This window comes from Oryctolagus cuniculus, chromosome 11, assembly GCF_051225735.1.
Source record: "Oryctolagus cuniculus isolate XC-2025 breed Fujian yellow rabbit chromosome 11, ASM5122573v1, whole genome shotgun sequence".
Taxonomy (NCBI): Eukaryota; Metazoa; Chordata; class Mammalia; order Lagomorpha; family Leporidae; genus Oryctolagus; species Oryctolagus cuniculus.
In genome coordinates this window covers 106,578,537-106,591,385 of record NC_142877.1, presented here as the reverse complement: position 1 = coordinate 106,591,385, position 12,849 = coordinate 106,578,537, and the positions used below count along the sequence as shown (strand labels likewise).

Here is a 12,849-nt window from a genome sequence, read left to right as displayed (position 1 = left end):
ACATTTTTCAAAAGAGGAAATTCCAATGGCCAATAGACATTTGAGAAAATGCTCAGGATCACTAGCCATCAGAGAAATGCAAATCAAAACCACACTGAGGCTTCATCTCAATCCAATTAGAATTGCTTTCATACAGAAATCAATAAACAACAATGCGGGCGAGGATGTAGGGAAAGTTACCCTAATCCACCGTTGGTGGGAATGTAAACTGGTAAACCACTATAGAAGATGGTATGGAGATACATCAGAAATCTGAATATAGGCCTACCATATGATCCAGCCATCCCACTCCTGAGAATTCACCCAAACCAAAAGATATCAGCATATGGAAGAGTTATTTGTACCCTAATGTTCATTGCAGCACAAGTCACTACAGCTAAGATATGGAATCAAACCAAATGTCTACCAACTATTGACTGGATATAGAAATTATGGTATACATACACTACAGAGTATTACTAAACTGTAAAAAAAACTTTCTTTTCCAACAAGATAGACACAACTGGAAACCATTATACTTAGTGAAATAAGCCAGTCCCAAAAAGACAGATATCATGTGCTTTCCCTGATCCAAGGACACTAATAGAGTACCTAAAATGTAATGTATTGGAGTGAAATGGACATTTTGAGATTTGATGATTGCTTACAGCCTTGTCTCTTCCATTGAGGAAGTGTTTTTTTTCCTATTATTTGTTGAACTCTTTTACTTAGTGTAGGGTTAACCAACTATACAATCATTAAATAAGCTAAAAGTAGATATTTGTAAAAGTTAATAGTGGGAGGTCTGGCACTGTGGTATAGTGGGTGATGCTGCTGCCTGTGGTGTTGGCATCCTATATGGGTGTCATTTTGAGTCCTGGCTGATCAACTTCTGATCCAGGTCTCTGCTAGTGTGCCTGGGAAAGCAGTAGAGGATGGCCCAAGTCCTTGGGCCCCCACACCTATGTGGGAAACTCAGAGGAAGTTCTTGATTCTTGGCTTCTGATCAGCCTGGCTCCAGCTGTTGCAGCCATTTGGGGAGTGAACCAGTGGATGGAGGGCCTCTCTCTCTCTCCCTCTGCCTCTTTGTAACTCTGCCTTTCAAATAAATAAATAAATCTAAAAAAAATGAGAGTGGGGGTATGAGAGGGAAGAGGAAGAGGGTTGGAATGTGGGCAGGAGGAAGGGTAGGATGGGAAGTATCACTGTGTCTCTAAATCTGTATGTATGAAATACATGAAAATTATATAACTTAAATAAAATTTAGAAAAGTTTATTTGGAAGACAGATAGAGACAGAGACATACAGAGACAAACAGACATTGAGATCTCCCATCTACTGGTTCTCTCTTTAAATGCCTGCAACAGCCAGGAATGGGCCAAGCCAAAGCCAGAAGCCAGAAATTCAACCTGGGTCTCTCACATGGGTTGCAGGACACAAGTTTGTGAGAAATCATCTGCTGCTTTCCCCAGCATGCATTAGTAGGAGGCTGGAATTTGAGCAGAGAGGGGGCTTAAAACCAGGTACTCCAACTGTCTCATCTTTTACAAAAAAAAAAAAAAAAAACCGCTCATCTCTAGAATTTGCCCTCCTGAATCTGTCATCCTCAGTGATGTGGACTGCATGGGTTAAGGAAGGTAGGACTAGAATAGATCCTCATGGTAATAATGTCCAGTGTAATGGGTCAGGGATCTAAACCTAAGACCAGAAAACATTGGGGAAATATTGCAAGGCATTGGCACAGGCAAAGACTTCTTGGATAAGAACCCAGCAGAAAAGGCAATAAAAGCAAAAATAGAAAAATGGGGAGCCGGCGCCACGGCTCACTAGGCTAATCCTCCGCCTTGCGGAGCCGGCACACCGGGTTCTAGTCCTGGTCGGGGCGCCGGATTCTGTCCCGGTTGCCCCTCTTCCAGGCCAGCTCTCTGCCGTGGCCAGGGAGTGCAGTGGAGGATGGTCCAAGTGCTTGGGCCCTGCACTCCATGGGAGACCAGGAGAAGCACCTGGCTCCTGCCATTGGATCAGTGTGGTGCGCTGGCCATGGCGGCCATTGGAGGGTGAACCAACGGCAAAGGAAGACCTTTCTCTCTGTCTCTCTCTCTCACTGTCCACTCTTCCTGTCAAAAGAAAAAAAAAAAAAGAAAAATGGGATTACATCAAGCCAAGAAGGTACTGTATAGCAAAGAATACCGCATAAAAGTAAGAGGCAATCAACAGAATGAGAGAAAATATTTGCAAGTTATAAATCTGATAAAGGATTTATATCCAGGATATATAAGGAGCTCAAAATTCAACAACAATGAAACAAACAATACAGTTAAGAAATAGACAAAGGACATGAACAGGCATTTTTCAAAGGATAAAATGGACAACAGACATATGAAAAGATGCTCAGGATCACTAGCCATCAGGGAAATGTAAATCACAATGAGGTTTCACCTCAACCCAGTTAGAATGGCTGTCATACAGAAATCAACAAACAATAAATGCTGGTGAGGAGATGGGAAAAAGGTATCCTAATCCACTGTTGGTAGGAATGTAAATTGGTACAGCCATTATGGAAGAGAGTATGGAGATTCCTCAAAAATCTGAAAATAGATGTACCACATGATCCAGCCATTCCATTCCTGGGAATTTACGCAAAAGAAGTGAAATCAGCATAGGGAAAGAGTTATTTGTACAACCATGTTTACTGCAGCTCAACTCCTAATAGTTAATATGTGTAATCAATCCAGCTGTCCATCAATTGATGACTAGATAAAGAAATTATGGCATATACACATTATGGAATACTACTCAGCCATAAAAAGAATAAAATTTTGTCTTTTGCAACAAAATGGATGCAACTGAAGACTAATTTTTTTTTTTTTTGACAGGCAGAGTGGACAGTGAGAGAGAGAGACAGAGAGAAAGCTCTTCGTTTTTGCCGTTGGTTCACCCTCCAATGGCCGCCACGGCTGGTGCGCTGCGGCCAGCGCACCACGCTGATCCGAAGGCAGGAGCCAGGTGCTTCTCCTGGTCTCCCATGGGGTGCAGGGCCACAACAGAGAGCTGGCCTGGAAGAGGGGCAACCGGGACAGAATCCGGCGCCCGGACTGGGACTAGAACCCGGTGTGCCGGCGCCACTAGGTGGAGGATTAGCCTAGTGAGCCGCGGCGCCGGCCTGCAACTGAAGACTATTATGCTTAGTGAGATAATCCAGTCCCAAAAAGATGAAATATATATATTTCCCTGATTTGTGGTAACTAAGATACAGAGTATAAAAAGTAATACATGAGGCCGGCGCTGCAGCTCAATAGGCTAATCCTCCGCCTGTGGCGCTGGCACACCAGGTTCTAGTCCCGGTCAGGGCGCCGGATTCTGTCCCGGTTGCCTCTCTTCCAGGCCAGCTCTCTGCTATGGCCAGGGAGTGCAGTGGAGGATGGCCCAAGTGCTTGGGCCCTGCACCCCATGGGATACCAGGATAAGTACCTGGCTCCTGCCATCGGATCAGCGCCATGCGCCAGCCGCAGGGCGCTGGCCCTGGTGGCCATTGAGGGTGAACAATGGCAAAGGAAGACTTTTCTCTCTGTCTCTCTCACTATCCACTCTGCCTGTCAAAAAAAAAAATAATATATGAGCAAAACTACCATTTGAGATTTTATTATTGTTTATAGTCCTTGTCTATACTCCTGAGGAACAGAGGTTTTTCCAATTACCACTTGTTGGATTCATTACTGAATAGTGGGTTAAACTTGTAATTATAAAATAAACTGAAAATATGCTGTTGTAAACATTAAAAGAAAAAAAGAAAAGGAAGGAGGAAGAAGGGGTGGGAGCAAGGGAGGGAGGGAGTGAGGGAGTGAGGGAAGGGTGGGAAGTGTTATCATGCTCTTAAAACTACACATCTGAAATTCATGAACTTTGTTTGCTTATACACACCAAAAGCTAATGCTCAATGTGAGAGATGGGTTGGGGTGTCTTCCTACTAAGCGGAGTGTATTCATAAAAAACTGGGAGCAGAAAAGGTAATTTTATGTTTTTATTTTGTTTGTTTTGGAAAGCCAGGATTGGAAATGTATGCTTGATAAATAATGTTACTTTGCATTATCTGACGTCATAAATCTGGCATTGCTGCTTACACATGAAGAGTCGCTCACTTAAAGATGTTGTGTTTCTTAATGTCCCTGGTACTACAGCAGAATTGCAAGATCTTTGCAAAACAAGGCATGCAGGAGTCTTACAAATAGCCTCTTCTTTCTAAACAGCTGGCTTTTTCAAAGTTTAAAATAAAAAGGTGAACATATCAGTGCCAAGTGAAAACATGTTTAGTTAAAATGCAGTTATTTAATTTGCTTTTTCCAATCTTTGACCTCCAAAAGTTTCCAGAGTTCACTAAATTCTAACTTTCATTTTTAACTAAAGATTCGAATACAGTAACTGGGAATTATAGGAGAGCTTACAGTCCATTTTCCTATTCTTCTTCTTCTATTCCCCCTCTTTCTTACCTTTGGAAAACTCTCATAATACTTTTTCTACCATTTCCATTTTTTCTTGTAGGTCCTTTGTTACCACATGCTTTTAGGGTGCAGCAATGCAGAGAGCCAAACAGGATATGATGGAGAATGGTAGCCCCACATTGGAATACACATGGGTAAGTGGTTATTGAGTTTGATAGAAATGACAGAGCCTCTAAATGGTTTAAAAATAAATGTAATGACGCACAATGCTTTTCTCTTAGGGCTACATTATCTTTTTTTTTTCCTTACAGGAGGACAAATAACCAAGGAGAAGAGATGCTACCAGGGTGGAATTTTGTACCTTGTTGATGATGTGTATCATGCCATTGGTGGCTACGTTGTCACCATCCACAATGGACGCTCCTTCAATTGTGACATTCTGTAAATGCAAACCACGACAGGAAGATGAGACTCTGGAGTACACACATGGACTCATTCATTTTGAGAAGCAGTAGCTTTCATACTTGGTGCCATAGCCCACCATGAGAAATATCTTTAAATTTTGACCCATTAGATCTCTCTCTCTCTCTCTCTCTCTCTCTCTCTCTCTCACACACACACACACACACACACACACAAGATGAGAGTACTTTCCCCTACTACGTGGGAGGCCCTCTGATCTTCAATTCCACACCACACTATTCTATCTTATCAAGAATGTGCTGGTTGAGGCTCAATAAAGTGCCCTTGCAGTATGGAAAGCACCAAGAGTCAGTGTTGTGGGCCAAAATGTGTCCCCATGTCCCCACCGTTCGTATGTTGAAGTCCTAGCCCCCAGGACCTAGACCCCAGGTGACATATTTGGAAATAGCGTCATTACAAAGGTGATCAAACTGGCCGGCGCTGTGGCTCAACAGGCTAATCCTCCGCCTAGTGGCGCCGGCACACCGGGTTCTAGTCCCGGTCGGGGCGCCGGATTCTGTCCCGGTTGCCCCTCTTCCAGGCCAGCTCTCTGCTGTGGCCAGGGAGTGCAGTGGAGGATGGCCCAAGTGCTTGGGCCCTGCACCCCATGGGAGACCAGGAGAAGCACCTGGCTCCTGCCTTCGGATCGGCGCAATGTGCCGGCCACAGTGTGCTGGCCGCGGCGGCCATTGGAGGGTGAACCAATGGCAAAGGAAGACCTTTCTCTCTGTCTCTCTCTCTCTCACTGTCCACTCTGCCTGTAAACAAACAAACAAACAAAAAAACAAAAAACACAAAGGTGATCAAACTAAAATGAAATCCTTGGGTGGGCCAATCCAGGATGAGTGGTGGTACAGGGGAAATTTTCAGAGACAACAATAGTGAGAGAACATTATGTAACCTTGAAGATCAAGTACAAGCCAAGGGGGAAGGCATGGAGCAGCTCCTTCCTGTATGGACCTCAGAAAGAGCCAACCTCACTACCATCTTGCTCTTGGACTTCAAGCTTCCCAAACTGTGAGAGAACACACTCTCGTTGGTTAAGTCACCCAGTCTCTGGTCTTTCGTTATGATGGTTCCAGCAAACCAGTGCTGATGGTAACTGACTTTTCTAGTCAGAACTCAATCACTGGGGCCAGTGCTGTGGCATAGTGGGTTAAAGCCCTGGCCTGAAGTGCCAGCATCCCATATGGCCACCAGTTCTGGTCCAGGCTGCTCCTCTTCCAAACCAGCTCTCTGCTATAGCCTGGGAAAGCAGTAGAAGATGGCCCAAGTCCTCGGGCCCCTGTGCCCACGTGGGAGACCTGGAAGAAGCTCCTGGCTTCGGACTTCAGATTGGCTCAGCTCCAGCCATTGTGGACATCTGGGGAGTGAACCAGTGGATGGAAGACCTCTCTCTCTGTCTCTACCTTTCTCTGTAACTCCTTAAAATGAATAAAATAAATCTTAAAGAACTCAATCAGTTTCAGAGTGTTACTTAGATGAGGAATGGGGCTGAGTGAACCCCGATACCCACCCCAGCCACCAAACAGCATTGATGACAAGGGGCTCCACTCTCTCTGGTTCCTCTTCTCCCCATCATGACCTTTTGTTTGAAATTCCTGCTGGGAATCCTGAGTGAAGAAGCTGAGCTGTGTCCCCCTAAGAAGTTCCCAAGTCACTTCTGCAGAGACCTGGAAGGAAGCACTGCTGGCCACCTTGCACATCACTTTTGATTAATGGGAGACATTTACACCAGACGGAAGAATGAGATTAAAAAAGCTGTGTCTTTGGGGGCAGGTGTTTGGTGCAGTGGTTAAGATGCCATGTGGGATGCTTGCATCCCAGATCAGAATGTCTGGGTTCATGTCCTGGCTCTGCTCCCAATTCCAGCTTCCTGCTTATGTGCTCCTTGGGAGGCAGTGGATGATGGTTAAAGTACTTGGGTCCTTGTCACCCATGTGGGAGATTCCATTTGAATTCCTGGTACCTGGCTTTGGTGGAGCCAGGTCTGGCTATTGCATGGACATTTGGTTACTGAACAAATGAAAAATTTAAATCCCATATGGGCACCGGGTTCTAGTCCCAGTTGCTCCTCTTCCCATCTAGGTCTCTGCTGTGGCCTGGGAAGGCAGTGGAGGATGGCCCAAGTGCTTGGGTCCTGCACCCGCATGGGAGATCAGGAAGAAGCACCTGGCTCCTGGCTTCGGATTGGCATAGTGCTGGTTGTAGCCGCCATTTGGGGGGTGAACCAATGGAAGGAAGACCTTTCTCTGTGTCTCTTTCTCTGTCTATAATTCTACCTGTCAAATAAAAAAAAAAAGGCATCTTTGCTGGTGAGTTTCTCTGGAGTGTGGATCTTGATTAATTTATCTTTTGATCTACAGTACCTAGGATCCACCTGTCACAGGAGCGTTCAGTTAATTCTTACCAAGATAATCATTGGTTTAAAACACCAATGGATTAGCATTACTGTAGTAATAATTTCATGAGGCACACACATGAAAATCATGTTACACATTTTATATACAATTTTGATTTTAAAAACTTGGTAGAAAATAATACTAGTGCCACTAGAATTATCATAATGTGATATAAAAAATCCATGGCAGCCTATGTAACTGTTCCCTGCTTTATAAAAGAAATCATCTGAGGAACTACATACAGTTAGGGATTAGCAGCCACAATCTTTTCCACTAAGAGGGAACAGAAATACAATTCTCAAACATTTTTGACTGTGGTCCATGGTCCACAGATAGAGCAGTTGTCACTTCCCAGGGCACTCTTCAATTCCATTTTGTACAACTTAGAGAAAGAGTTTTACGTATTTATTTTTAAAGAGTTATTTATTCATATGAAAGGGAGGAAGGAGGGGGAGGGGGAGGGGGAGGGAGAGAATGAATATGAATGAATATCTTCCACCTGCTGGCTCACTCCCCAAATGGCTGCAATGGCTCAAGCTGGGCTGATTCAAAGCCAGGAGCCAGGAGCCTCTTTTGGGTCTCCCATGTGGGTAACAGGGGCTCAAGCTCTTGGGCCATCTTCCACTGCTTTCCCAGGCCATTAGCAGGGAGCTGGATTGGAAGTGGAGCAGCTGGGACTTGAACCAGCGCCCATATGGGATACCACAGGTCTTGGCTTTACTTGCTGTGCCACAGCACTGGCCCCAAAGAGCTTTAAAATCTTGTCACATGGGAATAGCATTGTGGTGCAGTATGCTAAGCCACAGCCTGAAAAACTGGCATTGTACATCAGAGTGCTGGCTCAAGTACTGGCTGCTCCATTTTGGATCCAGTTGCCTGCTAATGTGTCTGGGAAGGCAGTGGAAGAAGGCCTAAGTGTTTGGGCTCCTGCCACCCTCATGGAAGACCTGTATGAAGTTACAGGCTGCTGGATTTGGCTTTACCCAGCCCCAGCTGTTGCACACATTTGGGGAATGAACCAACAGATGGAAGATTTCTCCTTTTCTCTTACTCTAACTCTGCATTTTCAAATTATCTGTCTGTCTGTCTATCTTTATACCTACCTACCTGAAACAAATCCTGCCACAGGCAGCCAGACTTCTGCATGGAACTCTGAATCTTAGTCTTGCTGCATCGTAGAAAGTGCCAGAGGATGGGGGCACCTCCAGGGCTGGGCTCTTCCTTGGGCACTGCTCTATCTCTGGCACCTACACCCATGTCTGGTTCATAGCAGGTGTCCAGAAAGATTTGACTGACCTTTAGTTCATAGAAAATTTTATATTTATAATGACTCAGTTAATAGGTTATTAGTAACAACTTCTTGGTTAACTGTAAATCAAAATAAAAGTTGTGACCTTGCACACCCTTTAGCCCTTTTAGACAAGTCTGTTTCCAGTGGGAAGAGCCTGTGGTCTACCAGCAGGAAGAAGATCAGTGCTATAGACTGATGTGTGTGTGATTCTGTGCATACTGATCACTGTTGCAGCTGGGTGACATTCACATGGAGGGTTTTTTTTTTCTAGTTTTGACCATGTTTGGAAACATTCATAATGCAAACATTTAAAAAAATGTTTGTGAACAAAGATCTAATTGTTTCAACTGGGTACAAACTGTGAGCTCTCTTACCCCATCCACCTTCTCCAGGTGCAGGAAGTGGCCCTGCAGAGACGTTGGGAGCACATCAGAAGCCGACACAGTCTGCAGGTCTGCCACTCCGTAGGTGCCGAGGAGCGTATGGTACCTTAAACAACAGACCACAAGGGCTAAATATAATTAAACATCATGCGTTGAGAAGAGGCTCTGGTGTGAGACAGCCATATTCAAACCTCCAATTCCTCCTGCAGTTGTTAGTTTTGGCTTCAGTTAGCTAATTAACTGCCCTGTGCCTCAGTTTTTACATCTGTAAGGTGGGAATAACTAAAACACTGTTCTCTAGGGCTCTGGAGAGGAGTAAATAAGCTATATGTAGGGGCTGGCATTATGGCATGGTAGGTAAAGCTGCCACCTGTGATGCTAGCATCCCATTTGGGTGTAGTTCGAGTCCCAGCTGCTCCACTTCCAATCCAGCTCCCTGCTAATGCCCTGGCATAAGCAAGGGAAGATGACCCAAGTGCTTGGGCCCCTGCTACCCATGTGGGAGACTGGGATGAAGCTCCTGGTTTGGCCTGACACAGTCCTGGCTGCTGCAGCCATCTGGGGATGAACACACACATGGAAGACCTCCCTCCCTCTCTCTCCCTCTCGCCCCCCCTCTCTCGTGTGTGTGTGTGTGTGTGTGTGTGTATCTTCCTCTCTCTTTGTAACTCTTTGAAATAAAGAAAGAAATCTTTAAACAAGCTATATGTAGATCAGATGGAACAGTGCTTGCTCACAACTGGCTGCCAGTAACTGCTGATGCTTACTGTCCTGGGGGAAGGAGGTGGGGAGGGGCAATACCAGGACACGTGCAGCTCCATGGACTAGAGGAACCTGTGGCTTCCCCACCCTGAACTTCTACAGAAGGGTCACACTGATGTCAGCCAGATATCATGAACAATAGAATATATAATACCTACTTTATTAAGGCTGGAATATTGCTCTGTGACAACCAAAAGCTCTTCTCATCTTGGTCCATGTCCTCAATAGCTTGTTGGGATGGCACCAGGACGGTGAGGTTCCAGGTGGTTGACAGCATGGGTTGTAGAGAAGCATTCTGGATCACACATGGAAGGAAGACAAAGAGGTCTGACTCATGCTAGGGGACAAACGGGGCTCGTGTGCTTGGCAGAGATCATGGTCTCCCTGGGGATGGAATTCCATGGCTACAAGGGAGACTTCAGAGGTTTCTTTCCCCAAATCCACCCTGCCCACTGAGTGAAGCCCCATATTCCCTTGTGAGACACATTTTCTTTTGTTTAAATGCCCGAGGCTTCTCAAAATGCAAATTTTCCTGATCAGGTCACATTTTGAGTCATTCTAAGTCCTTTATACTTTAGCCTAAATAAAGAATCAAATAAATAATCTTGATAGGAGTGTGTGTGTGTGTGTGTGTGGGAGAGAGAGAGAGAGAGAGAGAGAGAGAGAGAGAGAGAGGCAGAGGCAGGCAGGCAGAGAGAGAAAGAGAAAGATGTGCAAAGAAACTTGAGAATTCCTGGATGTCTTTGGAGTAAGGGTGATGGCGAGACTGCAGGAATAGTTGCAGCATGGGCAAGACTGGAGGCCAGAAATCAAACTCGACCTACTTTTCATGTTTGTTCATAGCACCAGCTCTGGTTGGGGCCAGTGCTGTGGCATAGCGGGTAAAGCCGTCGCCTGCAGTGCCAGCATCCTATGTGGGCGCATGCGTGCGCATGCACACACACACACACACACACACACTCCTATCAAGATCATTTGATTTTTCATTTAGTACAAAGGACTTAGAATGACTCAAAATGTGACCTGATCAGGAAAATTTGCATTTTGACAAGCCTCAGGCATTTAAACAAAAGGAAATGCATCTCACAAGGGAATATGGGGCTTCATTCAGTGGGCAGGGTGGATTTGAGAAAAGAACCCCCTGAAGTCTCTCTTATAGTTATGGAATTACATCCCTAGGGAGGCCATCATCTCTGCCAAGCACACGAGCCCCGTTTGTCCCCTAGCACGAGCTGGTTCTTGGCTTCTCCACTTCCAATCCAGTTCTCACCTATGGTCTGGGAAAGCAGTAGAAGATGGCCCAAGTCCTAGGGCCCCTGCACCCATGTGGGAGGCCCAGAAGAAGCTCTTGGCTTTGGATCGGTGCAGCTCTGGCCGTTGTGGCCAATTGGGGAGTGGACCAAGGGATGGAAGACCTCTCTCTCTGTGTGTAACTCTTTCAAATAAATAAATAAAATTTTTTTTAAAAGAACCAGCTCTAGGTAGAAGATGAAGCATGCTTCTGTTTAAGGATCAGATTTTCAGAAGAAAAAAGCCACAACTTGTAGTATTTGCTGATTCCTCCAGTGTAAATACTCCTATTCCTACCCACATGACAGCACCAAAAGTGAAGTGGGGGGGGGGGGAATGTGCATAACCAGCTCTGGTGAGCTGTAACAGCTGGGTCCAGCACACCATGGGGAAAGCTTCTGTTTGTAGGATGAGGTCAAGTGCAATTAGTTTGGGTAGAAATCAGGTGCTCAAGGTCCCTTGTCTTGTCTGGGGGCTCTGAGACGGGAGCTATCCTCAAGTGGGTGCTGACCAGGCCTGATTTATTTTGGCCTGTAGTTATTCACAAGGAAAAACTCTTTGTCATGATGGTTGCCTGGGCCAGGCATCCTGGATCCTTCAAAGACGACAGAGATTCAGACACCTGGGAAGTGTGGGGTTTGGATTCTTGAACACAGTACTTCTTGGGTGAAGGGTAAGTGCCTCTGGATGCACCGGGCTGAGAGCTAAGCACACACAATCTCCCAGATGGCAGCGGTACATCCAGATTCAACTTGGTGATTCACAGCGTGAGTTGTGTTAACCTTTTAAGAAAGATGTCCGTGATGAATGAAGCCATCCATGTGAATCTGAATGGATAGGAGAGCTCTTAGCCCTGGTGCATTCTAATCATCTGGGGAGCTTTTAAAACACACTGATGTCCAGGCAAATGTCTGACTAATCCAGAGTCTTTGGGAGTGGGAATCTACACCTGATATTTGATAAAATGTGTTGATTGCAACGAGTGTTCAGGGTTGAGAGCAGCCGCTCAGGATGGTGGCTCTCCCTCCCTCCCAGCTGGAGTTTCACTATTATACACAGCCCAAATTTCCAAAAATAGTATGCATTCCCAATCCTAAGTCCCAGCAAAGGTACTCACATGAATCCATTGGTTAAACACAGCTGCCTCGGAGAGAAATGACAATTCCTTATTCGTATCGGCAAGGGCGGGTGGGTAGAGCGAGAACACAAGAGAAGGAACAGTGAGATGCGGAGCTGCAGGGGCTTTGTGACAGCCCACACGTCGCCGTCCCGGGGCTGGGCATGCTTTCCTGCCAGCCTCGCCGATGTCCCGGGGAAGCGGGGGCCCAGCAAACTGGATTTCTGTTGCTGGAGCCGCATATTCTCTTACTCACAGGGGGCTCGAGTATCCTCTATACTCAAAGAACTCCAGAAACTTCAGCTGAAGTAAAGACCCAGAACCAGAGTTCTGGTTAGAAGAGCTTGGCCACCCAGCCTCTCTGTAGGGCCACCAAACCCAGCCTACAGTCCCTTTCAGAGCCAATGCTGAGTAGCATCTTGGAGCATGGACTCAGCCTGCTGGGTTTTCATTCCGCCATTTCCTTGTTCCTTCACCAACTTACTTAATGGGCCTCAGTTGTCCCATCTATAAAATGGGGGAAAATAAAAGCTCCAGTTCGTAGGTGAGAGAAATAGAGGAGTTAATGTTTTAAAGGGCTTGAAATTGAGGCTGTCATGCTGTAGGAAAGCCTCAGTTTAAGCCGCACTTGTTTCTAATTGACTTGCTGTTGAATTTTTTTTTCTGTAGAACTTATTAACATATATATTGAACTGCCACCACTGGCATTGGGGTAGTGTGAAGG

General features: G+C 45.7%; 1 protein-coding gene across 1 annotated transcript in view; it reads right to left on the bottom strand.

Annotated features, from left to right (window-relative positions):
• STAB2 (stabilin 2) overlaps window positions 1-12,849 on the bottom strand; it is a 211,070-nt gene that overhangs the window by 90,788 nt on the left and 107,433 nt on the right. The window contains exons 28-31 of the mRNA XM_051845830.3: window positions 12,126-12,173; window positions 9,877-10,013; window positions 8,948-9,062; window positions 4,780-4,857 (exon numbers count right to left, since the gene is read on the bottom strand). Of these exons, the coding sequence (XP_051701790.3) occupies window positions 4,780-4,857; window positions 8,948-9,062; window positions 9,877-10,013; window positions 12,126-12,173 (378 nt within the window). The remainder of the gene's footprint in view (window positions 1-4,779; window positions 4,858-8,947; window positions 9,063-9,876; window positions 10,014-12,125; window positions 12,174-12,849) is intronic.